The sequence below is a fragment of the Populus euphratica genome, unplaced genomic scaffold (genome assembly GCF_000495115.2).
Source record: "Populus euphratica unplaced genomic scaffold, PopEup_1.0 scaffold31.1, whole genome shotgun sequence".
Lineage (NCBI taxonomy): Eukaryota > Viridiplantae > Streptophyta > Magnoliopsida > Malpighiales > Salicaceae > Populus > Populus euphratica.
Window position 1 is genome coordinate 2,203,936 of NW_011499850.1, and position 27,484 is coordinate 2,231,419.

Sequence of the window (27,484 nt, forward strand, 5' to 3'; positions counted from 1 at the left end):
TTGTACTTTCCAATCAATCAAAAGATGTTATTAATTAATCCAAGTCAGAAAATCCAAATTTACGACGACGGCAGAAGAAATTAAAACCCTGACAAGTTAGTTTACGACAGTTGTATTTCTCGCCGGTTCTACTGGCAATTCTAATTACCAACAGAGTATTTCCGTTCTACCGGTTGACTTTACAAATGAGCATGTGGAATGATGGGAACTCTAAACCACTCGTTGTCTTTCAGGAATTGAAGACCTTCCACTTCTTTGTCTTGCAAGAGGAAGGTAACTGCCGATGCATCTGCATGAGGCTTAACGCCAAGAATTCGATCAGGCCTTGGACATGGAGGATAGAAGTTAAACCTTGCAGTCACAAGTGGTTGTTCTCCATACTGGTCTAGAAAGCAGCTTTCCTCCAAGTTCAATGACCTCGCCATGGCTCCGAGGAGAAAGTTATTTGTCTCTTGTAACTTCACGGTGTATTCATGTAGGGTTTCCCTGCAGCAACGGTTAAGAACAAGGTTAGCATTTACTTCTCAAAATCTTATTAATGCATTGGATGGTTATCAGCTGTAAGTTCAACTAACTCCATCGCTGCAACTCAGAAGATATGTCAATTCTTCTTTTAACATTGTGAAAATTCACTGAATAATTTGGTAATGTATTCTAATTACCTAAAATCTTTAGGATTTTCGGGCCAAAATTTGATCTTTCTCTGGTCTTCTGGGCTAATGGTAAGATACAATCGATCAGTCCAGTCAACTGTTTGGTGGTCGGAAAGAATCATGTCATTTCCATACCCTTCAATGCTGTCAGCTTCTCTGGAGTATTTCTGCTTCTCTTCCATCGGAAATGCGAAGAATTGCTTGCTAACTTCACGAATTTTGTCTAAAAAGGAACTCGTCATTCCATGATTTATTACCTAAAACATCAAAATAAACTCTGCTTATATCGCAAGAGCAATGCTAGTTATACACATGGAAGCATATTGTAATCTAAAATCTGGGTTGTATCCATAGTTATTCAATTTTTTGTTATATTTTGTTATCAAATAGAAACCAGAACGCATAAAGCCCTAAACTTGAATAAAATACTCAAGCCAGATAATGTGAAATAGAGAATGATAACAATTCATTTATCCAGTTGATCAGTGTCTATCAAATCTTGGGCTTTCACAACATTTCTTTGACCATCTTTAACGCTCAAGTCATATTGAAACAGACATTGAGCAAGATTAGAACAGGGAATTATCGGTAGTAAGAGTGAGTTCAGAAAAGAAGAGGACCTGAAAGCAGCCCCATGAGCTAAGAGCTAATTTAAGCTTCTCAAGTTCTTGGGCACTGGTTGATGGAGAAGTAAGGAGACCAAGATCAACAACTGGGATTTCAATTAAAGGAACAGGAGCATCCAGGACTCCACCATCATTTCCTTTAGAGAAATACTTCACTGGTGGTTCTTGTCCATTGGTAGCCATTTCTTGGACTGAATTTGATATCAACTCTGCCATGACAGCCATGTTATCTCACCCGCAGCTGCAGAAAACTACTCGCTTTAGTCGCAGTAAAGGTCGTTTTATTGAAAAGGGTTTATTCTTCGGCTGAATTTCAGCAGTTCATGTGGATTGTACAGCAAAGAAAGATTTGGACTTGTCCGCTATTTAGGATCCATTCAATTCAAATTTGATCTATTATGAAGCTGATGCATGCAATGAGCTTTTTTTTTTAATTTATTTATGTGAGGTGTCCGGCCTAGCTTGTACGCACCACGATTAATTTCTCGGGTCCATTGAATATCCTGAAAATCCAGTAATCATGTAAGACATCACGGGAGTAACAAGTATGCACATCAGGACTTAAATTCAAATACAATAAAAAAAACAAGCTCCTTCCACCACTAGACCACCCACTGGTATCCTGCAGCTCTTTTTGGTTCTCTTTCTGGTAGCTGTAGTCAAAGATTGGAGGATGGCGGCCGTAATTCCAGCCCCTTCAATTTTATTCATTATTCTCTTCTTTAAATCAACTTGATTTTGTAGTCCCAGTTCACTATGTGATCTGATGAAGTGACGGGAGCTTTTATTAACGGAAGCGAAGGACAACTAACCTTATGCTTTTTATAATTTATAATTTTTAAAGATTAAAAATAGGGGAAATATTTAATATTTATTTATTTAAGTCAATTTTTTAAAAGGATATTATAATTTTTTTATAAAAAAACTTGTAATATTGAATTGAAAAAATGAACTAAGAAAATTATTCTTTATAAATATAAAAAAATAAAAAAAAACAATCATACATAATAGAAAAATATTAAAAATACAATTAATTAAAAAAATATTTATTTTTCTAGAAAAAAATCTTATTAATGTTCTCATGTTGAAAGAAATTTGTGTGAATTTAAACCTTAATAAAAAACTATTATCTATAAAAATATTTTTTCAAGAACCATCCATAAAATATTTGTATGAGTTATCCCATCATTATAGATCTCTAAAATAATATTTTTATGCTAGTTATATAATTATGGATCACATTATCAAAATACTTAATAACAACAACTAATATAAATGGAAACCTCGTCATTTTTCTGATATAAACATGTTGGATTCTGTGATTTTTTTTTAAATATAATTATGCAACAACATACATCATCTAACTATCAAGAATGGTTGAGCTTTAAAACAAATCCTTTACAATCTCTATTCAAAACCACTAATTAACACAAATAAAAGCGAAGATAATAAAGTTAGTTGCAAGTCAAAACACTCAGAGATTAAAAAGAAAATTATAACTATAAAAAAAAATTCAAAATATTTAATTTTTATTAATACAATCTAACATGCTAAAAGGCTACTAGAATTATTTATACAATTAACTAAAAACTTTATCTATTTTACTACCGTTTTATTTTCCTTTAAGAAAGAGGCTCGAGTTCAAGACCTTCAAGGGGATGGAAAGGGGGGGATAAATGTTAGTTGAGCTACGAGCTCATTGACAGCTGAATAAATAAAATGGACCTCATCAGCAAAAATGCAATTGCAGCAACGTGCAGCTGCACCATTGTTATGTTCATCAGGAAAAGGAGAAAAAGAAGCAAGATAATGTTGTTTTCTTCTGGTCATCTTTTTGTCGCTTAGCTACATTCTGATCACAGGATGATCATATAAGCTGCACGCACTTGTGACCTAATCCATAAGGATTATTTTAATGGCGAGTAAAATATTGTAAACAAGTTGCAACTACACTACAGGAAATGAAGGAATCTTATTTGTAGATTTAGCTCTGCCTATGTCTCCTCCTTTCCTTTACACAGACTACTGAAATGCCTGTTACTTTCAGCCTGAAACACAGGCGAAAGATGAACTTACTATTGACAGAACTAGCTGAAACCCATGAACTGGAAAAAACACCTCCGACAGACGGCAACGGGAGCTTACTTTTACAGTGCCAAGTGCTCTCTTCCCATTTATCGGAAGCGCTCAAACTTGATACATAGTAGCATCATTTCTCAACATCCTCTATTGTACTTGGCCTTTTCTCTTTTATATAAAATATATATTTGAATATATAGTGATCGTCACCAAGTATTCCGTTGTCGTCCAGCGGTTAGGATATCTGGCTTTCACCCAGGAGACCCGGGTTCGATTCCCGGCAACGGAATTCCTTTTGGTTGTCAAACAGTTTTATTTTATATTTTGCCCCCCAAGGTTCTGTATTATCTCAATTTCACCCAAAACTTTGGTAGCCTTTTCAATTGCTACCTCTCATAGTTCCATCCATTTTCGTCCAAAATTTAATTTGGAACCCTGTAAAAATATTGGTAAATTTTATTTTTTCCCCCTAAGGTTTTTGAAATATCTAAATCTCACATAAGAAGTATTAAAAACTAATAAAATTTCTTAAAAAGAAACAGAAAGATCAGTAAAAAAATATTTTTTTTCTAGGGAAACAAATCACATGTTCAATATACGAGAATGAATTTATAGAATCCTATAAACAATATAGGTAAATCTTAATTTATTTCCTCCATGGGTTTTGAAATATATAAATCTCACCTAAATATACTAAAAACTAATACAAATTAAAAAAAAAAGTCATTAAAAAATATTTTTTTCTTGAAAAACAAATTGAATAAGGTAACTTTAATTCTTAATTTTATTATTGTGCATTTCTCTTCCAGTAATTTTCTTCTATAAAAAATTTATAATTTATTAAATAAATTGAAAAACTAACCTAAATAGACTAAAAAAATAAAATTATTAAGTATGAAATTTAATTTTTTATGCTAAATAAAAAAACAAATAAAAATAATTAAGAAAAAAATATTTTTTTAAAAAAAATTATCTTGCATAATTTAAAAAACTCGTTCTCAAATTTAATTTACTTTTTCCTTCATCCAATCAAAAAAATTCACCTTTTTATATGCTCAGTTTTCCATTAAAAATATTATATATATCAAACCTGTAAAGTATATATTCTAACCATAAGCCATAAACTAACATGTAATCCAGCAAAAGAACTCCAATCTTGATTGCAATCGCCATTGACATCTCCTTTCCGTTTTCATTTCTACAAAATTAAAAAGATAAAATTAAAATAAAATCAACCCTTGTTTCTTAAAACACATTCTATAATCCTAGATTAAAAAAAAACAAATCCCGATAAAAAATATAATTAAGGATTACCCCCTAAACATAAGATAAAACTAAAGGTCTCACTTTTCTTCTAAAATGTCATCTTAGTCAACCGCTAACCAAGATTAGTCTAAGGTTTTGTTCTAATAAATTATATTATTATAACAAGAAAAACCTCAAAAAAGTATATAGGCATCCATATAATTAATGGGCCTTTAAGAAGTTTGTCCACAAAACCCTCACGGTAAAGACAAAACTCTTTGCAAATGAAAAAAAAAACTTTGATAAATAATTTTTTAACTAATTAATATTTAAATTAATAAATTGATAATTTATTTAATTAATAATTTTTCAAGGTTATAAGATATTGATTTTTTAAAATTTAATTGTATATTTTACTTTAATCTTGATATGGATAAATTGATTGACATGTATATATGATAATAACATTGTAAAGTTTTTTGTTTATGTAATTAGGTTAAAAAAATTTTAAAATTCTTGTCAACTTATTATGTAGTATTTTTGAGAAAATAAGAAAAAACCAGAATATTTTTTTATAAGAATTTAAATGATCGTAGAATAAGTTACAAAAACGAAAAATAAATGATAGATAAATCAATATTGTTTAAAGACATTACAATATATTAATGCTTAAATAAATATTAATTTTAAATTATAAAAATATTTATCAACATTTGATATTATTAAATAATTTATTATGAATTTCTATTTCACTTGTATGAATAAGAGAAAATAACAAAAATTACTTGTAGAATATTTTACATAACTAATAGTTAAAAAATATAGAGTTTGGTTGGGAGTGCTTTTCAAAAGTATTTTTTAAAAAAATTAATTTTTTTTATTTTTTTATTTTGAATTAATATATTTTTATATTTCTAAATCATTTTGATATACTAATATTAAAAATAATTTTTAAAAAATAAAAAATATTATTAACATGTTTTTTTAAATGAAAAATATTTTAAAAAATAATCGAATGACACTACTAATCTCACACATTATTTTAAAAAATAATCGAATGACACTACCAATCTCACACATATAACCTATTTTGAAACGTGGTTGAACATAAATTCTTAAAAAATTTAATTTTTTTTAATTTTTTATTAAAATTTAATATAATTTGTATATTTTGGATCATTTTAATATACTAAAATTAAAAATAATTTTAAAAAAATAAATAAATATTTTTAATATATATTTTAAGAAAAATTATTTAAAAACCAACCACTACTATACACACGTATCTTCCGATAGCTACCCGACAAAGGTGGGTCCCACTAACAAACACCAGCCACAAGTCATTCCTCCGTGGCCACCCCAAGTCCTTGCAAATGATATGCCAAGCTTTCTGCAATGGCTTCCTCTGACAAGAAGTCAATGGACATAAACATAATGCTTACTATTTCCTCTCTTTATATTGTCTTCACTTCCGAAAAATACAGTTCTTTCTTCGTCCCTCAAGAAAAAATAAAATGGCAAACTTAACACTCAAAGCAAAGTGCTTTTGCTCTCTCTCACACAACAGAAACACACAAACCTCAGTCTTCAAAACAACCACCTCATTCAAGAACAATTCTTTACATTTCCTTCACTCTGGAAACAGCTTGAAGTTCAGGGTTTGGTGTGGTGTTAAAGAGAAAGAGAACGTGAAAGAAAGTGAGAGGGTCCCTGATGTACCCGCTGGACTAAAAAAAGTTGATGAGCTGGACCCCAAGAGGGGTTCAAGTTTGGATTTTGAGCAGAGATTGGGGGATGATAGTGGGTCTAGTGAGGTGGGTTTTGATTGGAAATGGCCTCCATGGAAGAATATCCCTCTGAGATATAAGCTTATTGGCACGACATCACTTGCCTTTGTTATTTGTAACATGGACAAGGTAAGTAGTGGTATTTTTGGTCTAATTTGATATGTTCATATGACTTGGTGTTTTTCTGTTAGTTTTAAACTAAGAATAGTGATTTTTTAATGGTGCAGCTAATACTTGGTTACTTGTCTTGTGTTTGTAGCTAACGTATGTTTTGATGAATTTGCTAAATTGGGTAGGTGAACTTGAGTGTTGCAATAATTCCTATGTCTCACCAATTTGGATGGAATGCATCAACGGCTGGGCTAGTGCAATCATCCTTCTTTTGGGGGTATGCTTTGAGCCAATTACCAGGAGGCTGGCTTGCTAAGATTTTTGGTGGGAGGTTAGTTCCTTATGGCTTGCTGTATTTACAATGTCTTTCATATTAGAGGAATATGTCATTTTTCCCATCAATAAACTATTTTTATAGGCTCCGGCAATGGGAGACCACTTATTTAAGCTCCAGTAATGGATTTATTACTTGGAAGCATGTGGAGGGTGGGGTCATATTGGTATCTTTCAGTGCTAGATTTTACCTTGAGCTATTTAACTTCTTCTCCCATACCCTTACTTACACTGGTCAAGTAATGCTAAGTTATGCTAACTTCTTCTCTTGATTGAGATCTAGTTGAATGATCTTCTATGTTTGATTACGGGCCAAATGATGTTACTGATCACAATAAGTTTAGCCAAGAATTGAACATAGCAGGGAAAGAAAAGGATTTATATAGCTGATGTAATGAGTTGGCATCAATGTTTTGGGTTGAGTTGTTTAAGTCGAGTGCTATTTTTAATTTTACAAGCTTAAATTGCCATAATAAAGGTGGAGGTGGTTCTGATTTGACAAAAAATCAATATCAGGTCTCTGCATTCCGTCAATTTATTTGCTCCATTCAAGTAGTCCTCCCGTAAGATTTAGAGAAATATTCTTTCCACTCGACTGTAATCCTAACTTCTGCTAATCGATGCAAATACTATGCTTCATTTCCATTAGACTTTCTAAACTCTAAATGCTACACCTCAACTGTAGCATTTTGGGAATATGAACTGCAGACACTTTCATTATGACCATATATTTCATACTTATTTCATCCCCTCCAGTGCTTAAATGTACATCTGTTTACCTTTTTTATGTTTGCACAAGTAATTTTTTCCGCTCAATGTAACTGAATGCTTGATCCATGATTACCCTATCCACTAAAGCAGTAAAAATCTATATGTTTTCGGAAAAATGGCTGACTCCACTTGGGCAGTTCATGGTTTTGATAGTCACACTAGGTCTCTTTAAAGTTGGAGGGTAATAGGTTTTTCTTTCACCTGTCTTCTGGGTCTGGTGCATTTTGTGCTATACATGCCTCATGCCTTCATTATTATCATTATTATTATGCAGAAAAGTTCTTCAGATTGGAGTATTGACATGGTCAGTGGCTACAGCACTTCTTCCTTTTCTTGCTGGATATATGCCTGGATTTGTGTTGTCAAGGGTTTTGGTATGTGCAGCTTCCTCCCATACTCTTTATGTTGAGCAAGTATTTCTATCCAACTTGAATGCAACTTTTCATGAATCTGCAACTCATTACTAGTTAAATATGCATCGTAAACATTTGTGATAGTTTAGAGATTCTCCCTTACTAAATTAGTCTCTGTCTCTCTATCTTTTCATATTACTCTTATGCATTTTTCTTTGACATTCCTTCAGTTAATGTTGAATTGCATAAGTTGTTTCGTGTATCTTATTGAGTATTTCTCTTATGTGTTCCAAATCTAGGTTGGAATAGGAGAAGGAGTTTCCCCCTCTGCGGCAACCGACCTCATTGCCAGGCATGTATGACATCCAAAGCTCTATAGGAGCATGTTTTAGTGGACCTTTTAGATAGTATGTGGGTAAACATAATCATCCATTTCTATGTTTGTGTTGGGTATTTGGTTTTCATGTGTTTCAATTGGACTCGTATTCCTTTGCGCTTTTTCTAGTTTTTCCTATAGTCATGTTCATGAACAGATTGCATTCTTTTTCATTATTATATAAATCGGTAGTCTCATGGAAAACATCTTAGAGATTTCATCATGGAAATATTTGGAAGCTAACTTTTATGTGTGGATCTTTAGGACTATTTCTGTGGTTTATGGAGTGTCCTGCTCACCTCGAACAATTTATTTATGTACAATAATAACCAGTTAAATGTGTATACTAATTCATGTTTCAACATTGAGACTTACGTTTCCTATCTCTGTATTTTGAGTTTTTTCTTGGCTTTCTTCTGTTTCATATTAACTTATTATCTGTCTCAGACTTGTCCTGCCTATTTTGTGGTAGGCTGTGTCCTGTTTTCTTGTTCTTGAAATTATGCCTTTTGGCTTGTTAAAACTGCAAACTCGTTGACTGCAGTGCCCTATGGCTTACTTTCTTACATTGCTTATATTGTAGACATTCTTTTATACTGTCAGCATGTCATTGGGATAAAGCCAATTTCTGATGAAGAGCTAGTGTAGAGTTCTTTTCTTCTTTTGATTTGCATTGACCAACACTGCATGCGCAGGTCGATACCTTTGGAAGAGCGATCACGAGCTGTAGCATTTGTCTTTGGGGGACTAAGTGTAGGAAGTGTTACAGGGTATGTTTTGTTTAATTTGGTGTGTGATAGCAACAATTTTTTCTATTGAGGAAACTGCTTGCCTCTTAATTTGAGTTACCCAGAATGTTAACTGTAGAAATGTCATATTCAGCTCATTGACTTATGTGATTATCGATAAGTAGAGAAACTATTTACAACTTTACATCTTCCTGTGAAATTGCACCTAAAAGGAATCAGTGTGTGAGGTCCTAAACATATTTAATCGACAAATTTATGCCATTATGACTATTTTCTTCTTTCTGTGTCTGTTTTGTTTTAGTTAAAGTGCGTTCCTGGTTTCATTTGCTGGTCTTTTCTTAACATTTTTAAAGTTCTTGCAGGCTTCTTTTAGCTCCTCCGCTTATTCAAAATCTTGGTTGGGCATCTGTATTTTATATATTTGGCTTTCTTGGGGTGGCCTGGTAAGTATCTGTCCCTAATCTCATGGATTTCAATGCTTACCTGCTTCTGCCTTGAACTAAAGGAAATTACACTATTATGATACCCATAAAGGCTTTTGTTTTCATGTTAAATACAAGACGATATTTCATGGCTTTTGGGTCCACTTTGGTTCTGAACTGAGTGATCAATTGTTTATTTGATTATATTCAGCTTTTTAAGTTGCTAGTATTAATAACTGACTAAGAGTTGATTTTATAATTTTGGCAACACCAAAAATTATGAAGGTTTTTGGGGTTTCAATATCTTGAAGAGGGACAGGCTTCATTCGCTGCCAAACCTACTTCACGTGAGCACTTTACTTGTATTGATTTTTATTATTCTAGATTTGATGAATAAAGCTTCTGAGTTTATTGGTATGTGGATGATGATTAGTTGACCACTTGTGTGTGATTTTCCAAATCATATGGTGTCTTCTTTTGCATCTCTTTTTGCATGCTGATAATGCCTTATTCTGCTCTGCCTTTCTGATAAAATTATATGGTTAGTATACCTGACATTGCACACATGACAAATATTTTGCCTAATTTATACATATTTAGCAATTCACAGCAGAAGAAGTAAAAAAAAATTAAGCTAAAGGAGTCACATTTCTGAAACACCCTAATGTTTAGGGAGCCTTGTATAACTGTTCATATATTGAGTTGCAAGAGAATAACCCACTTTATATTCCAAATATCATTTTGATCATAAAAATATGTCCTCTGTATTGTTCAAAAAATGCTTAGTATCTCATTTCAGCTGCGTATACTTATATCGTTGCCTTGGAGACCATCTTGAGAATTCATCTCATCTTTTCCACTAGAAGGATGATATCTGAAGAAAAAGTCCTGTTCTAGAGGCTGGAGAGAAAACTTCTAATTGGACTTAGTGTATTATTTTTAAACCAGTAGCATGTTTCCCCAAGTGTTCAGCTGACTTTCTATGCCCAACTGCAGTATTGACCTTTCATTGGAGGTTATCCTAGGTAAGGCTCAATTCTTAGGTGATGTGCTGATATGAACTAAATAAAAATAATTGGCTGTAAAATTGCTGTTTGTCTTTGTGTTCCCTTCCTCTTATTCATGGTGCACTTTTCCTTGATATGTTTGACAGGGTCCCAATCTATCTATTCAGAAAAATCATCAAGTAATGCTGTTGGAGAGTTGGGTGGCTCACTGAAGGTACAATGCTTTCTTCTTTTTCTTTGTTCTCCTATATAATATTAGAAACTGTAAGGATGGAGAAGGTGCTGATTGAGAAATTGAATGTATCTTAAATGCAACACTTCTTGAAGAGTGGCATGTTTCACTGATTTGTCAAGTTAAACCCAAGTAACTAGGCTTAAGGGTCATTCAATACTCTAAAACTCGATGGCAAAAGTGAATAGATCTGCCTGAGTTCCAGCATCATATGTTTGCTGATATTCAGAACTAAATGGTTAGAACCATAGTTCTCCAGGAAGTGCTATTTGCTCAGATATTCATGATTGTTCTCTCATGAGTTTAAATATGTATAGCATACAAGTGAAGCCTCCTGAAGGAAAGTGCCAATCCTCACTAAAGTATGAAATTGTGAGGAAATTTAGGAAGTTTATTGTTTTCAAAATTATTGTGAACTGTGTATCATACCTGATTTTGAAATTAAGGACCTTCCCTAAAAAAACGTTTTAGCCATTTGTGCTTGCTTTTCTTAGTGTCTCTATTGTGACAGGATGTTCCATGGAAGGCATTTTTCCAAACCCCAGCTGTATGGGCAATGATATATGCTCACTTTTGTGGAAGTTGGGGTCATTATACTTGTTTATCTTGGCTTCCTTCTTATTTTAGGTATATTTTCAGTTCAACTTTCTGAATTTCTTTTCTCATTCTGGAAAAAGAGAATTTAGCAACTGCTATATCAATGTCTTCAATGTGCCTGCCATTATGGCTGTAATGCAAAGAAACCTAACTTTCAATGGAAATGCCGTGCAGTGAGGAGCTGAGCCTGAATTTGACAGAAGCTGCATGGGTAAGTTTGAAGATCTATGATTGTCTTTCTCTCACTTTAGTTGAGTATAGCAATCAAATTGCATGAACAAGGAAGAATGATTACCTTAAAGTTTGATTTACATTAAATTTTTGCATCTTGAAATGCACGTGGGAAGTCATACTTGATAAAAACAAAGAACTCTGCTGTACATGAAATCACACATTTCAACATCTCATTTATTGTTATTGGTACCCTATTTACCATGTACATGGAACTAGTTTGAAATCATCCATCTACAAGCATCTTTTGATGCAAAAAATTATTATAGAGAAATGCTGGTGCTATAACGTGCCAGAAACTTGGGTATATTATGGTACCATACCATGAAGGTGTTCATTTTTACCTGTGAGGGATTGATCTTCCTTGCAGTGATTTAGATAACATGTTGTCCTCTGAAATTGAGTACAGTGTGAATGTTTTATCCTAAATTTTTATGGTAATTTGACTGGTCAGGTCCCTGAGGACTTGAACTTTACATGCAATACTATTGAAGCACTGAACACTTGAACTTGGGACTACCATGTCAGTCCATCAAGTATGAACATTGGATAGCCATCAATCTTTTGATTGTTCAACTGCAATTAGATTATTTGACATTTTATTTTCCTATGAAGTAACTATCAACAATTTCAGGTTTCTATCCTTCCTCCCTTGGCTTCAGTTTTCGTGACTAGCATTGCCGCACAGCTTGCTGACAAGTTAATTTCCAATGGAGTTGAAATCACTACGGTCTGCAAAACCAAATGTCTATTATTATAGTTCTACACTTCTATAATCATCATCTTGTCAGAAACTCTTCACTATGTCAACAAGCTTGACCTTTTTGACCTTGCAGGTGAGAAAGATTTGCCAAACAATTGCCTTTTTGTCTCCTGCTCTTTGCATGACTCTCTCCTCTGTGGATCTAGGATTGCCTCCCTGGGAGATTGTGGGAATTCTCACTGGTGGCTTGGCCCTCTCAAGCTTTGCCTTGTCTGGTAGTGGAGTACTTGAGAACTCTTTTAATTCATTTCATGTGTAGGAACATATTGACTTGTGCTAGGTTAATTTCTAATTCAAAGTTTTATCATTTTTGCAGGACTTTACTGTACGCATCAAGATATGTCTCCTGAATATGCAAGTATACTTTTGGTATGTAAGCCTACAAATCCTAGATTTTGTTGCATATGCTATGCATTTTCTAATCGACCTCCTGTATAGATTGATAGTAGGTTTCATTAGCACGATCCTCACTCTCACTTGACTTAAAATCAATTCAACTCTCACTTGACTTAAAATCAATTCAGCACGTGGTTCCTGAATTATGTGCATCGTTATTTATGACATGGAGAAATGATAACCAGGCAATCAATAATATCTTTTGCAAGGCGGAGTTGGTTTTAGTGTGAAAGTGCAAAGCAGAAAAGAGAGAGAGAAAAATCTATGCTGATTCACTGCAATTAATGGTTTTGTTCGTGGATCTGTCATCCTTCCTTTTCCAGATACCCACTTCTCCAATTAAGGTTGATCCCAGGACAGGAATTCTAATTATGTCATAAATCCCTTTTTTACATGGATTTTGGTCCTATCATCAATGAGTATTTGTCCATCTCTGCCTTCAGATTATTCAGGAAATTATGCAAAGTTGTAATGAACTGGCAGTTCTAGATTAAACTTTTGCAAAACATTCTTGTGTCATTGTTTCTAATTTTAGCTCCAGGTCAAGTACATGATTCATTCATTTGGATCCATCTTGACTACTGTAAGCTTGCCACCGTTTTAAGGCCTTTGCTTGAATTTGTAAAGCAAAAATAACTTTCTTTTAACCATGTTGATCTTTTTCTTTTTTCTTTTCAATTTTATTATGCAGGGCATTACCAACACTGTCGGAGCAATACCTGGAATTGTAGGGATTCCCTTGACTGGTTATCTACTTGATACAACTCATTCATGGAGTGTAAGTTGCCTCTTGACCACTTTTAAGTTTTAATATATATACTTCTTTGGACAGGTTTCTATATTAACTTCTCCCTAGTAATTTTTTATTCCTTGTATTTTGCCATGCAGATTTCATTGTTCGTTCCATCAATTTTCTTTTACTTGACCGGTACCATTGTATGGTTGGCATTTGCCAGCAGCAAGCCTCCAAACTTTTCCAAGACGGATTGACATTGGATGAAGCATCCAAATTAGAGAACACACAATTGAATATGTTTGTTCATTAAACTTCTTTTCCATAGCATTTGGTGGAAATTGCCTCATCTCCTATAGTCAGCTTCTTCATTTGTATACTAAACATAATGCATGGTTGACTTTGTGGTCTTGGCTGGCCACCAACATGTAATTGACATGCTTGTTGTCCTACTGTTTTTTAAGGCTCGCGTTTTATGGTATGCCTTTGAAAGCTCAAAAACTTTGTTATACCAATCTCTCTTATCTACCGCGTGATAAAAATAAATAAAAAAGTGTCCTGGGGCAGTTCATTCCTGTAGGACGAGCAGCGCACACCGCAGTAAAGAAATATATGCTATGTGCTTGCAATTACAAGGGACACTGGTTTTCTTTAAAAGAAGAATGAAAACTGTGGCTTCCCAACTTACCAAAACAATTTTCATCGTATTATTCACCAAGAAAGAATGTAGCATTTACTGCTTGTATTCTGTCTTATTTGATCAATCACTATTCACTATATAGAACTAATTTCAGTTCCATTAAGTGCTACCACCTAACTGCAAGCAGGGAGAACATATGACATTTGAACGAATACAATAGAGGACACTGGTTTTCTTTAAAAGAAGAATGAAAACTATGGCTTCCCAACTTACCAAAACAATTTTCATCGTATTATTCACCAAGAAAGAATGTAGCATTTACTGCTTGTATTCTGTCTTATTTGATCAATCACTATTCACTACATAGAACTAATTTCAGTTCCATTAAGTGCTACCACCTAACTGCAAGCAGGGAGAACATATGACATTTGAACGAATACAATAGAGTAAGGACCAACCACTATCGGCTTTGATGAATTTACAAGTAGTGGCTCGAAGGAAGGTATGTCCCCGGATGAATTTACTGTTAAAATGTTCCCATTGAGTAGCATTATTCGGCTGTGTAAATCTCCATCTTTTGCTGTTAGATGGTATTCTTCTCTTGTTATCTCACTCGTGGATCCTTCAAGCAGTCGAATGACCTTTGTTTCATGAGACCTGTGAGTCTTGTGTTTCCGGTGCAATCCCAAAGTGCTGTTGAATTTTACATTGACATCAACAGTCGTGCTACTGTCAAGGTTGATTAGTAGTAATGTGATCCCTTTCTGCAAGATCATGAATCTAATTAGATCATAAAGCTCTCTGCTAGTGTGATGATTGTGTTGTGGAACTTACAGATTGTTTTGCGCAATGAGTATATGCACGTATTTTTTTCGTTCCAGAAGACCTGGTTGATAGAACATTTCTTCCCATTAAGCGGTGCCAAAGAAGAGCACTGCATTGAAGAAAGCAAAATATTAGAACTTCTGAGAGACCTTATTACTGAATATGAGATTCCAGAGTGGGAAACAAGAGGTTTCATCTTGGTATGAAGCCAACTTGGTTGAAAAAATTCAATTCATAATAAGCATAGATACCTCTCTCTTGGAAAATTATCACTAATTTAATCCTCTACCTATCTCAAAACTTAATCCTCTTTCTTCTTGCAGACAAATGAATTTCTTAAGAATTGCCATGATATTGGAAAGATAATTCACTGCACCTCTTCATTTCTATCCTGCTATCTCATTTTTCATAGCAACCTGCCAGTATCAGTAGTTTTCGAATACCTGTAGTAATCCGGATTTGGAACAAAAGTAGTAGTGTTGAGTAAACCATAATTGCCACCAATCAATGACTGTCTGCAGTACGTTTTTGTATCATAAGATGATGCCATCCCAAGCTGATCCAAATACCTGTTTTGACATCCCTGGACTTAGAATCCACAACAGAAAAGCTGAAGTTTTTTTAACATAATTTTGACCTCCCTTACCAGAAACTAAACACGAATGCATTGGTAACAAGGTTACGGCCACTGTTGTAAGCCCCTCCTGATTCACCAACCCATGCAACTGCTGAAGTTGCAGAACTCTTGAGAGTGCTTTGGAGGCTATTGAAGGTCCTAGCCTCACCATCAAGATAGGATGGATTAAGGATCTTTTCAATGAGATGTGTATCAACTCCTGCATCAAAAGAGGATATAATCATGTCAAGATAGACCTATTGTCCAAGATGTGAGACCACAGAAGTCAGGTCGTTTTCTTCAAAGAGATACCTGGACCGAGATTGTATATGTGGTGGGTGATCGCATCTACAGAATTGCCTGTTTTATCTACAAACTCTTTGAACCAATTTGCATCATAGAATCCTCCAGGCGCTATAACTAGCGGTTTCGGTTCAATGCTGCTGTAAATCCTTTTCACGATGTTATACAGGGAAATTGTATCAGAGGCATACTGAGCTGCTGCAACTTTTGTTCCAACACCACTCCCACATAATTCATTTCCTGATCAGCAGAAAAGGACTTGTTGGAGGTTCAGATAAATTAATCCCAACAAAATATAATCTGATCGTATTTAGTTCACATTTCCTTATAGTCAATAAAGCAATGATACTTTCATGGATTTCATGAAACAACAATGATCAGCATCAACGACGAGAAAGCATTGGATGGTGTTCTTACCGAGCTCCCAGCCATAAATAGAGTAGTTCTTCTTGACAGTATAGCTTATAAATGATTCTGCATTAGAGTAGTTCCAAGCTCCTACTGCAGAACCATCAGATTTCATGGACCGGCCAGTGAGAGCATTTAACCCAAATATAATTTCAGCCCTGAATTTGCAAAATTAAGAGGACGTTCAGCTGCTAGAAATTGTAAAGTAAGGTTAACAGGAAACAGAAGAGAACATTGTTGTTACCCAGATTTCTTGAAAAAGGCATTAAGTTCATCCCATCTATGCAGTGGTAAGCAACCCTGAGTGAAACCAAACATCTCCCTGGTGTTTTTGACAAATTGGACACAAGGTTGCTTATTATCTTCGGTGTCATAAATGACCTTATCTTGCAAAGTGCCCCCTATTCTGATTTTCAATGGCGAAAAAGCTGGACCATAGTGCAAAAAAGAAAAAGAAAAAAGAGGCAATTAGGACTCTGAAAAGCATTAAAAAAAATCCCTGCCAACAAGAGGAAGAAAAGGTTGCTTTGGTTCAAAGGGCTCTCACCCTTTATGGCATTTAACAAGATGCTGTTGTTAAGATCCTGCATAAGAGAACATAAAAAAATTCAAAAAGATTAAATATTTAGAGAATAACTTCTTGAAATTTTAAAGAACAACTCTGTATCTAATAGTAAAATGCCAGTTAAGTTTTGAGAAGTGCAGGACAGGACAAGCATTTCAAGTTCAGTTGCAACTATCAAACAACATATTTAGATATCTAATCCTAAAAAACAATCTCAGAAGCATGCTAAAATGAATCATTACCAGATTAATGAGAGAAGCATGATCCCAGCTGCATGTCCCATAATCACATTTCTCAGGTGGCCACCAATCTAAGGTGGCACAAATGGAATTTTCATCAATCTTTCCAATGGAAGATTTTCCATCTATGAAAACAGTTCCTTCAACAACACTGCTATTATCATTTCCAGCTACAGCACTTTGTGAACTCACAGAAATGAAGCAACAGCTAATGATATAGACCAGCAAGCACAGCCCCATTTGCCAGTTCTGCAAATAAATCATCTTTTTAGAAGCAAACACAAGTTCAGGATCTAAGGGTTTCTCTTTAGATGTGTAAGGTAGCCATGAAAGTCTGGTTACTAGAGGTTAGCCACAGCAGGCTACAGAGTTTAATAAAAGACATAAAATATTTAGATTTTCACAAGTAAGATACAGTTAACGCAGGGTAGAGATTGATTTTTAACTGTTTTTATTTTTTAAAATACATTAAAATAATATATTTTTTATTTTTTAAAATTTATTTTTAATATTAATATATTAAAACCATTTAAAAATACTAAAACATATAATCTAAAGCGAAAAAAGGATTAAATCTTTTTTATCGGACCCTATAAAAGTGATTATGGTATAAAAGATGGGAAATTTATTGGTAATTATTTATGCTTTGTTTGATTAGCAAGTACTTAGCTTTTGGTTTTCCTTTCTTTTGCCTTTGGAACCTTGCTGGTTAGAATAATGAGAGGTTTGCGTCAGAGTGGACCATTGCTTTTGCTTTGCTTCGTGAAAGCAGCTAGTTGCCTCTCAATTTTCCAAGTGGCTTTGTGCCTTGCCTCCCTGTGAAAGTGTGATCTTGGGACCCACTTGTTTGGTTAATTTCTTTTTTTCGAGTTTTTTTTTAGATTTTTTCTAGGTTCAGGAAGTGTTTGATTTCTTCTTCTTTTTTGGGTTATATGCTTTTTTAAATTATTTTTTTGTATAATAAAATATTAAATTAATTTTTTAGTATTTTATTAATAATTTTAATGTGATATTAAAAAAATAAAAAATCTAAAAAACATATAATTTTAATGAATTTTCAATTTTATATACTATATTATCAAATACATACTTAATCAAATTTATTAAACCTGACTTAGCTTTTGACTTGATTGAGTTAATTTTGATTGATCAAAGTCAAGTACAATAATATTATTTTATTGTTTTTAAGTTAAAATAATTTACTTTAAAAATAAATAAATTAAATTAAATTTTAATCAAATAAATTAAATAACATATTGATATTGACCTGTGGGTTAACTGGCCGAAACCATCATCAATTCTCGAGTCAATCAAAGGTGACAGTGAAGTTTAATAACTTTAGTTTTAATAGAGTCTAATTTTATATTAACTTTACATCTTGACGAGGAATATCTGTTTTTCTATAATAAATTGTAATATTTCTTTTTTTGGCTTGATATACACAGTTTATTTCCTAAAAATCACTTGATATGCACATTATTACGACAAAAATATATACTTTGTACTGGTGTTTAAGCTTTGAACCTTTCCCGAAGGAAAAAAAAAACATATAACAAGGTGCAGGTGATATAAATACATTGAAAGGTTACAAATAAAATATTTTTAAATTTCAAGTTATTATTTTTAGTTATATAAACAAGAATTCAAATATTAAATTATAGAAAAAATAAATATTTTAATTTCAATTTTTTATCATTTATCCACCACTTAAATAATTTTTTTTTTATATTATGTGATAGGGATAGGCAAAGTATCTCTCATGATCAAATATTAGGTTTTTATTTAAATAATTTTATTTAATAATTTAAATTATTAAATAACATCTTAAATATAATTTATATTATCTTTTCATATACTCATATTATTTTCTAATATATCCGTTTAAATAAAAATCACCAACAACTCCACCACTGTATTAAAATATTATCTGAATAGTTGAATTGATATCATTGTAGTGCCGTACTAAAATATTATCTCAATAATAGATATCATTCGCTTATTCTCTATCACATGATGTCCAACGTCATCACCACTTGCAATTGCAAGCCCCTGGCACCAATCCTGTTAGCAGCGGCAAAGTCGCAGGAGTAGAAGATCAAGATGTCGCATAAAACATGAAAGAATAAGAGAAAAGCACCACTTCGGAGCGACGATCTGTATATAATTTGAACTTTAAGCTCTTGTTTTACATGAAAACTATTAATCCACCTTGAAAAATCGAAATGATCAGCAACATCTCCACGTGCATCCCAATCATCCCCTGTCACCCTGTGCATGTTGACTGGCCCACCTATATTTTTCGCCATGGCTGGTGTCGGGATAGCTCCGAGAGACACAGGATACAGAATGGGAGATGAGCTTCTGCAGAACCTGAACAAGTGCACTCCATGTATCATCGTCTCTATCCAGAAAAGATTGAAGGCGTAAAATTTATGCAACAGAGAGTGCTGTATACCTCTAACACGAACGTTAATTCATCTACGTCCAAGTTATTACCAGATACACAATCATGTTTCACTGCAGATCAAAAAAGAACAAAAGAACAAAAGCAATTATTAAAGCAAAGAAAGACTGACGTGTAGCCACTAAAAAAAATAGTGATTCATGTACTTGTTTGTCATTTTCTGTACAGATCTCGAGAGTGTTCTAAAAATCATCGGCTGGATGATGATGATGATGCCTGAGTGGGTACAGTAGTGTAGGGCAGATAGAATTACAGTTATCGTATAGTATGTTACTTGCGACTAGCATGTCGGTAATTTCCAAGAAAAACGCAGCAAGCCTGTTAAATCTTAATATACTTGCGACTAGCATGTCGGTAATCTTCAAGAAAAACTCAGCAAGCCTGTTAAATCTTAATGCTTAAGTTAATTTATATGTATTTTAATCAATTTTATAAATTTTAAAATTAATAATTATATAAATTTATTAATTTTAAAGTTTATAAAACTTAAATTAATTATTTTTAAGATATAAATTTAAAACTTCATCAGTTAAATTATACGCCTAATATTTCTGCACTCATTTCTGGTTATATGGTGTGTTTGTTCAAGAAATGCAGCATAAAATATAATTTATTAAAAAAAATACACTGTATGTTTTTATTGAAATATACCGCGTGGCAATCGTAAACAAACACTGCCTAACTGAGCTGGAATTTCCAAATCTAGGCTGGTTCCAAGCACGTGCAGGCATCACGTATCTTGACCATTGCAACAGACAATTAATCTAATTGAGCCTCTGTTGCTCCATCGTTGTCCGGAACCCGGGAAAAAAACAAAGGCCCTGTCGGCATATGAATTCTGTGCCGCATGGAAGAAGGCTTAATAAAAAAGTAAAAGAAATGAAAATAAAAGAAAGGGCCTTGCACCACACGCCATAATTGAAATGGAGAGCTTGTCTTTCAGCTTTCTTTGACTATTTTTAAATTTTAATTTAATCACAAGTTTAATGGAAACTTTATGCGAACTCATCATCTTTACATCAGGATAAGAGTAAATACAATACATCATTCACTCATGACATGTGATATGGTGTATTTGTTTTTTGAAAAATTATTTTTAATAAATTACTTTTAAAATTATTTTATATATATATATATATATATATATATATATTTACTATTAAAAAAATTAATCAATGAAAAAAAAATTAATTAATAAAAAATACTTTCTAGTCAAATACAAATTTGACTTGATTTTTAGAAATGTGTTTTTATTTTATTTTGAGTAAAAAAATACTTTATAAAAATTATGAAAAATTTAAAAATATTATATTATTTATTTATCATATCAAATATCAAAATTTTAATTACTATATATATTTTGTTTTGAATATTTATTTTTTAAATTTATTCTTAAAATTTAATTTTTATATTAACATTAATTCTTGTTTTTATAATTTTTATTTGCTTTTCTCTTGTTATTTTTTAATTGAAATTTTTTATCTATTAAATTTGATTTTTATTCTTTTGATTGTTATTTATTTTACGTGAAATAATTTATGAAATATTATTTGTTATTATTATTTTAATTTTTTTATCTTATAATTTTTTTTATTTTTTTATACTTGATTTGTATTTTTTTTAATTATTTATTTTATTTGAGATAAGTCATAAAATTAGATTTTTTTTCAATTTCATTCTCACTTAACTTTTTAATTTATAAGATATGTTCCTCGTTGTTCTAATAAGTTATTTTTCATGATATAATCAACTAATAGAAAGTATTTTTCAATTTATTTTTTATTGTACAACTAAACATCAAAAAATAATTATTTATTTAAAATTTATTTTTTACAAAAAAAACTACTTTGTAGCAAACAAACATGTTTTTAATTTTTATATGTTATCTAGAATTGTTTCAAGTAAATTTGAGTTATGCGAAATTAATTTAATTTAATTTGAGTTAATTTAATTTTTTTATTTTTTTAAAGTAAATAAATATTGTTTTTTTTAAGCAATGGTTTTGATTGTGTTTTTCTAGCTAATTACGTCGAATCATTTTATTTTTTTTTATTAAAATTTAACTTAGTTTATATCACAGACCATGGTAAATTAACCTGTCAGCAGTGTTAATTTTAAATTGAAGCCTAAAAGTTTCCTTCATGGCATGCCTCCATCGTATCCTCGCTCGCAAACATAATTCAGGACAAGAATAGAGATAAACATTGTTAGTACGTCCTTTTGGCTTATGATTGTGTTGATAATTAACCTTATATCTTGTTTTCATTATAACCTAGCTCTAGCTATTTTATTTTTTTATTAACATACGTGTTTGACTAGCTTTGTGCATACTTTTATTGATTTTATAAATTTTAAAATTAATAATTATATAAATTTTTAATAACTTTAAAAAAAATTCAAATTCATAACTAGTATAAAACAAACTCAATACTCAACACCTAATCATTAAACTACTCCTCAATATTGAGCCCCGGTTATCTCTTCTTTCGTTTGGTTTGATATATATTTTATGTATCCATCGAAAGATTTGACCAATTTTTTTAAGGAAGCAAAAGTCAAAGAAACAAGCAAATTGTTTTGGATAAGAATGCAATCGTCAAGTGGATCTGATTGGCAGCGGAAAGATAGGAATGTCTGAGAAATCGCAAGAGAAACAAAAAAAAAAAATGCAGATAAATAGAGAGGTTGACCACAAGGAGTCCAGGACTCAGGCTTGAAGAAGATATCGAAACCCAAGCTCAGAGAACAGGCCCATTGAGATAATCAAGCTCTAGGATTTGCCATGTTTTTACCATCTTGTTTATTTTTATATTTTAAAAAAAAATTAAAAAATTATTTTTTATTTTATTTTAAATTGATATATTTTTAATGTTTTCAAATTATTTTGATGTTTTAATATTAAAAATAATTTTTAAAAAATAAAAAAAATATTAACATATGCTTCCTGTCCGGTGAATTATTAAGTTAATATTATAAACTTATGATTTGAAATCTAATTAGAGCCCGGCTTCACTTATTTTTTCTCTTAATAAATCTCATTCGGTTTTTAGATGCAATAAAATGGTAATTAGCATGAAGTGATGATGAGGGTATCAAGATATTATGTGACCCTGAATATAGACAAGAAAAAAAATTATAAATGTCACGACAAATTAACACTTTTTTTAGTCCATTACAGTATCCACGAATATTGTTTCATACAACAGAGATAATACTCTCACCACAAATTATATTTAGGATAATTGCAACATTAGATGAAGATTATGGATTAACCTACTCAACTTGTTTTTATTTTTATTAAAATGACATTGATTTTTTTTAATGAAATAATACATTTAAGTTTAGATTTCTAATTAATATATATATACACACACACACCGAGATGACCTTCTAATCCAACCAAGTTTCACAACTATAATATTTATTAAACCTATAACTTTGATATATATATATATAAGATTACAACTATTCAAGCTAAATCTATTTATAAACATTATCGTGAACTCTACAATTATTGGTATTAAAATAAATCTAACTCAAAAAAAAATTTGAGTAACTGATTTAAAAAATCAATTTATTTTTTATTTTTATTATAAAATATAACTCGTGAAAAAATCTGAGTAACTTATTAAAAAAATCAATTTATATAGATTTTTTTTAAAAGCATCAAAATTACATTGTTTTATAAAATAATAATAATAATAATAAATTTAAAATCAAGTTTTATTCTAGATTGAAGCAGATTGCAAGTCGACTTGAATATTTTATCAGGTCAGGCTGAATTACTATTTATTCTATTTTCTTCGACTGGAACTAATTTAATCAGAGGTCAATCGGAATTTAGACTAACCTTCCGGCCCATCCGAGTTTTATAAATAGGCGTTTTGTGGGAAGCCATTGTTTTGCATGAGCTGCAAGTCGTCCACCTTAATAAGTGGTTTGTAGCATGACAAGTCGTCCACGATAAAACTTTCCCACCAGGCTTATTTCACTGAACTTGTTCTCAGATGCCAAACACATCCGCCTCTCCCTCTCTATCCCTCAGCCAAAATGCTAAGAAGAAAACCAACAAAAATCCAGGTCAAAATCGAAGACAAAGAAGAACTTGAAGAATCCCGAAAGCCCACCATCACCACCACAACCACCTCCTCCTCCACCACTGCCACCAGCACCTCATCTCTCCTCCACCTCCTTGACCACTCCAAACCTAACCCCTCTTCCAAATCCAAACGTATCGGCCTCTCCCCATAACCAAAAACCCCACAAAAATAAATAAATAAAATTTACCAAAAACCCACAAAAAAGATCGAAACTTTTTTGCAAAAAAATCCACAAAATAATTTAGCCCTTTATGGAGGTGGAGGTGAAATTGCGTCTGCTTGATGCAGTCAATCACAGTCGCTTAAAAGAAATCCTTTCACCATTTCACATAAAAAAACTTAACCAAAAAAATGTCTTTTTTGATTCTGCCAATGGCATTCTTGCTTCTCAAAGGGCAGTGCTTCGCTTGCGTTCATTCAGTAACAACAACAACGAAAAAACTCGTTGTGTTTTGTCTCTCAAGGCAAAGCCAGTGCTGATTAATGGGGTGAGTCGTGTCGAGGAGGATGAGGAGGAAATAGAGCCATTGACTGGGGAGCAATGTGTGGAGGAAGCAGGCAAGTTGGGGTTTACTGAGTCGAGGATTATTAAGAGGTGTAAAGATGAGTTTGGGATTGATGGGGAAATGGGTTTTGTGTGTTTAGGCGGGTTTGAGAATGTGAGGGATGTTTATGAATGGAGAGGGTTGAAGTTGGAGGTTGATGAGAGTAAGTTTAGTTTTGGAGTGTGTTACGAGATTGAGTGTGAGAATGACGATCCTGAAAGAGTCAAGAGGGAACTTGAAGGGTTTTTGAAGGAGAATGGGATTGATTATAAGTACTCTGAGATGTCAAAGTTTGCGATTTTTCGAGCTGGGAAATTGCCTTAGTAAGTGAAAGATTAATTGTTGGACATGTTTTATTGTTCTTTTTTATGTATTGAATGATTCTTGATGTGAAAATGCTTCTTGATGGATGTTTATCAGTCATTGTTCTTTTGGTTGTGTTATTATTGTTGCTTTAGATAATTGCACCGCGTACTTTGATCAGTGGTTATTAAGTAATGAATGTAAGTTTGAATCTCTAACCACTGAGTGGTTATTGAATGGATGATTTTGGGTGTTATGAGAGGACTATTACTTGCTGAATTATGGAGTTTGTATCTGTTTGATGGGTTAAGATTTGCTTTGTGACTGTTAATGAGATCTAGCTTTATAGCTTCGCTCTGGGTAAATATCGGAGCCTGAGAAATGTCAATGGCCACAGAAACCATTTATTATATGTTTTTTCTTATATTCTTTCATATAACCTGGCCATGTTTTCTTGAAACTAGATGCCAGGTGACTGATTTTTTGACATCTCTTCATCATATTCATTGTCAGAGATTCAGGTGCCAGTTGCATGATGCATCTTCTATATGTTCAAAGAACATGTTCTAGTTTTCTTGATTGACATGTGGTTACTTTTTCCCATGCTGTTGATAGTTGATTCTGTTTTGCATTTGTTATCACTTATTTTGATGACTTAGTTGGGCACTGTAAATAGATCTTCAATCTAATCTCAGCTGTCCGATTTTGTTGTGAACATGCTACTTGCAGCAAGATTTTTCTGTGATAACAGTGATGAGATTTAGTCACCACAGAGCAACATAATTTTGCTTATATGCAGTGCTTTATGCACTTAAAAACCAATATGTTTTAATATCCTCTGAATGAGTAGGATTCGGATTCATGTGAGCTCATCCATATTTGCATTAAGTAAAAAGTTTGCACAAGCCATCTACTTCGACTCAGAAACCACTAAACAATTTGATCAACTGGTTTAGTTACTCACTTGCCTCCAAGGCAGTTTCTTTGCACTGTTCACCACTTTTACCAAGTCTAAAATCTGTTTCAGTTCTTGCCTTGGGTTTTTGGTTGTTCCATATGGCTCTCAAAAGAGTTCATCAAGTATCTTACCATGCATTCTTGATCAACTGTTGTTAGCAACTAGGCTACAAGCACCTAGCGTGACTATTCTTTTGCATTTGATTGGTTTCTCCATACAGGAACTTGCATATATTTTCATGTTTGTTGTTTTGCTTCTCATGTTTCTTAAATGGCGAGGAGAAAAATTGCAGTTGTGGTGCATGTTTTATTTACTTGGCTATGAGGCAAAATAAAGGTAGTTTTTATTCCTCATTCTGCTCTAGCCATGCTTGTAAGTCCTCTCCACATTGTTAATCATGCTGCTCTTTCACTTACAAAGGGATAGCGTATTCATAACATTGTTTGAAAAGTTCATAACGTGGCATGTTCTTTTGAGTAATATGCCATTCTCAAATTGCACAACTATGACTAATCTTACAATAAGATTTTTGTTGATATTACTATGGTGATTTATCCGATTACTCATCCTTTTGCAGGTTATGTCAGCATATTGCTTGAGTTCTTGGTGGTCCTCCCCTGCAGCTGCACTCTCCATAGACATCTACTTGGGCAATGAATTCTATTTTAATACTACTAGTTTGAATTAAACAGTAAATTATCTCTGTTCTGCAATGCAGTGATACAACTATGAATTTGAGATGTTTTCGTGGTCATCCATCACATGCAGATGGACCCTTTTTTTATATGATTTTTTTTTTTTGGGTCGTATGTTTGTTGGTGTTTATCTACCTGCCCTTCAAGGAACTGAGTTGTAAGATAGCATGCTAGACTATCAGATTCAATTCCAAGGATATTTTTCAAGATTCAAGAAGGGTTTATAAAACTGATGGAACAATATCCTACAAAATACTCGAGTTTGAAGAATGTTATTGTTAAGTTTGGGCTCTTCAGTTGCAGAGAAATAATTGCTTGATATATGGTAAGGGTCCTGGGCACAATTCAGATCTATTGTTTTTGAAAATGCTTTTGAATTTTTTTTTTGTTTTAAATGATTTTTACTATTTTTAAATTGTTTTAATATTTTAATATAAAAAATAAAATTTTAAAAATAGAACAAATATTATTTTGATGTATTTTTAAATATTTTTTTTTTAAAAAGTAATCATATTAATATTTACATTTAAATTATGTAGTAATGAAGACATAATCCTCTTTAAGTTTATGTTCACTCCAAACTAGTCTGAAAAAGTAGAATTCTATGACAGTCTCAGGCAGCATCCTTGGTGACCAAAAATGATCCATCAATAATATGTATTCTCCATGCAGTTTGAATTGTGAGCTTGTATGCGTAGAAAGGAAAGAAAACGAATTGAACCTCCATAGTTTTGAAGAAAAACTCCGCCGGGGGAAACAGGCGGCTACCAGCGGAAGGTACAGAAGGAAACCAAGAATGTATTTTCCGTTATTTTAAACTGTTTATAGACAGAAGGGCTAATTAATTCACAATCGAAACTTTAGAAGAGATATTTATTATTCTTCCCAGCCCTTGATATTCTTTTATTTTTTAATAAACAGGGTGGATTTAATATTAGTTATAGATTATTTCTTTGATTGAGTGGAGAGTTGGAGTAACATTGTCACCTCACATTCCGTTCTAAAAAATGAAAGAATAAAGCAAACCAACACATTCCATTCCGTAATAAGTTCAGGTTCAAAACTCAAATATTTTAAATTAAATAAAGGAAATAGAAATTGAAGAGGTAAAAAATGGGGATCACATTTATTTTTATAAATGCTCAGGCTTACCTCGAACGAAACCCATCTCCAGAAAATATAAAGCAAGTCTCCAACCAAGAGTCCATGACTTCCTAGAGCCACTTCGTGCCATGTTAGCCCAAGAACCCACCAGCACCACCTCCGGAGATCCATTAATGTTCATTTGTACAAGAGGAGCACGTCCAAGGAACGTGTATCTGTTATGTATAGAGTTTGTTGTTGCTTTATGTATATGGT

At 32.6% G+C, this 27,484-nt stretch overlaps 4 protein-coding genes, 1 long non-coding RNA gene and 1 other non-coding gene across 8 annotated transcripts; 4 read left to right on the forward strand and 2 right to left on the reverse strand.

The window, feature by feature from the left end:
- Positions 1-130: 130 nt before the first annotated feature.
- On the reverse strand, positions 131-1,704 carry LOC105121090 (protein SRG1-like). The gene is made up of 3 exons (XM_011019595.1): positions 1,274-1,704; positions 663-910; positions 131-486 (listed from the first exon to the last, which is right to left on the reverse strand). Exons 1-3 carry the CDS (start codon positions 1,502-1,504, stop codon positions 180-182), a joined length of 786 nt encoding a protein of 261 aa, XP_011017897.1. The 5' UTR covers positions 1,505-1,704; the 3' UTR covers positions 131-179.
- Positions 1,705-3,575: 1,871 nt separating this feature from the next.
- TRNAE-UUC (transfer RNA glutamic acid (anticodon UUC)) lies at positions 3,576-3,647 on the forward strand. The gene has a single exon. It is a non-coding gene; the product is annotated as a tRNA-Glu (tRNA).
- Positions 3,648-5,970: 2,323 nt separating this feature from the next.
- On the forward strand, positions 5,971-13,979 carry LOC105121092 (probable anion transporter 6, chloroplastic). The gene is made up of 15 exons (XM_011019597.1): positions 5,971-6,519; positions 6,687-6,832; positions 7,880-7,979; positions 8,258-8,310; positions 9,030-9,104; positions 9,446-9,526; positions 9,791-9,852; positions 10,659-10,726; positions 11,256-11,371; positions 11,516-11,552; positions 12,207-12,302; positions 12,409-12,550; positions 12,652-12,704; positions 13,423-13,509; positions 13,620-13,979. Exons 1-15 carry the CDS (start codon positions 6,118-6,120, stop codon positions 13,719-13,721), a joined length of 1,620 nt encoding a protein of 539 aa, XP_011017899.1. The 5' UTR covers positions 5,971-6,117; the 3' UTR covers positions 13,722-13,979.
- On the forward strand, positions 12,711-13,364 carry LOC105121091 (uncharacterized). The gene is made up of 2 exons (XR_841488.1): positions 12,711-13,150; positions 13,267-13,364. It is a non-coding gene; the product is annotated as an uncharacterized LOC105121091 (long non-coding RNA).
- A 169-nt stretch (positions 13,980-14,148) lies between the features above and the next one.
- Positions 14,149-17,434, reverse strand: LOC105121093 (heparanase-like protein 3). Of its 2 annotated transcripts, XM_011019599.1 has the most exons (10): positions 17,064-17,434; positions 16,804-16,840; positions 16,501-16,684; positions 16,266-16,414; positions 15,858-16,088; positions 15,576-15,765; positions 15,373-15,498; positions 14,939-15,038; positions 14,533-14,868; positions 14,149-14,307 (listed from the first exon to the last, which is right to left on the reverse strand). In XM_011019599.1, exons 1-10 carry the CDS (start codon positions 17,322-17,324, stop codon positions 14,278-14,280), a joined length of 1,644 nt encoding a protein of 547 aa, XP_011017901.1. In that variant the 5' UTR covers positions 17,325-17,434; the 3' UTR covers positions 14,149-14,277. The 2 variants fall into 2 exon arrangements, with proteins under 2 accessions (XP_011017901.1, XP_011017900.1); XM_011019598.1 differs by lacking the exon at positions 14,149-14,307 and having other exon boundaries at positions 14,374-14,868; positions 17,064-17,433.
- Positions 17,435-23,494: 6,060 nt separating this feature from the next.
- Positions 23,495-26,395, forward strand: LOC105121094 (triphosphate tunel metalloenzyme 3-like). Of its 2 annotated transcripts, XM_011019600.1 has the most exons (2): positions 23,500-24,492; positions 26,008-26,395. In XM_011019600.1, coding segments are annotated over exons 1-2 (618 nt in total). In that variant the 5' UTR covers positions 23,500-23,875; the 3' UTR covers positions 26,009-26,395. The 2 variants fall into 2 exon arrangements, with proteins under 2 accessions (XP_011017903.1, XP_011017902.1); XM_011019601.1 differs by lacking the exon at positions 26,008-26,395 and having other exon boundaries at positions 23,495-24,493.
- Positions 26,396-27,484: the final 1,089 nt, after the last annotated feature.

What these genes read in the sequence shown, in the direction of transcription:
- LOC105121090 (XM_011019595.1), bottom strand. Translation starts at nt 1,504, where the DNA reads ATGGCTGTCATGGCAGAGTTGATATCAAATTCAGTCCAAGAAATGGCT. An exon ending in GCTCATGGGGCTGCTTTCAG is followed by an intron (nt 911 to 1,273) that starts GTCCTCTTCTTT and finishes TTGATGTTTTAG; the next exon opens with GTAATAAATCATGGAATGAC. An exon ending in GAAAATCCTAAAGATTTTAG is followed by an intron (nt 487 to 662) that starts GTAATTAGAATA and finishes CCGTTGCTGCAG; the next exon opens with GGAAACCCTACATGAATACA.
- LOC105121092 (XM_011019597.1), top strand. Translation starts at nt 6,118, where the DNA reads ATGGCAAACTTAACACTCAAAGCAAAGTGCTTTTGCTCTCTCTCACAC. An exon ending in GCTAAGATTTTTGGTGGGAG is followed by an intron (nt 6,833 to 7,879) that starts GTTAGTTCCTTA and finishes ATTATTATGCAG; the next exon opens with AAAAGTTCTTCAGATTGGAG. An exon ending in CTCAAGCTTTGCCTTGTCTG is followed by an intron (nt 12,551 to 12,651) that starts GTAGTGGAGTAC and finishes TCATTTTTGCAG; the next exon opens with GACTTTACTGTACGCATCAA.
- LOC105121093 (XM_011019599.1), bottom strand. Translation starts at nt 17,324, where the DNA reads ATGATTTATTTGCAGAACTGGCAAATGGGGCTGTGCTTGCTGGTCTAT. An exon ending in CTTGTTAAATGCCATAAAGG is followed by an intron (nt 16,685 to 16,803) that starts GTGAGAGCCCTT and finishes ACTATGGTCCAG; the next exon opens with CTTTTTCGCCATTGAAAATC. An exon ending in CATATACAATCTCGGTCCAG is followed by an intron (nt 15,766 to 15,857) that starts GTATCTCTTTGA and finishes CTTTTGATGCAG; the next exon opens with GAGTTGATACACATCTCATT.
- LOC105121094 (XM_011019601.1), top strand. Translation starts at nt 23,876, where the DNA reads ATGGAGGTGGAGGTGAAATTGCGTCTGCTTGATGCAGTCAATCACAGT.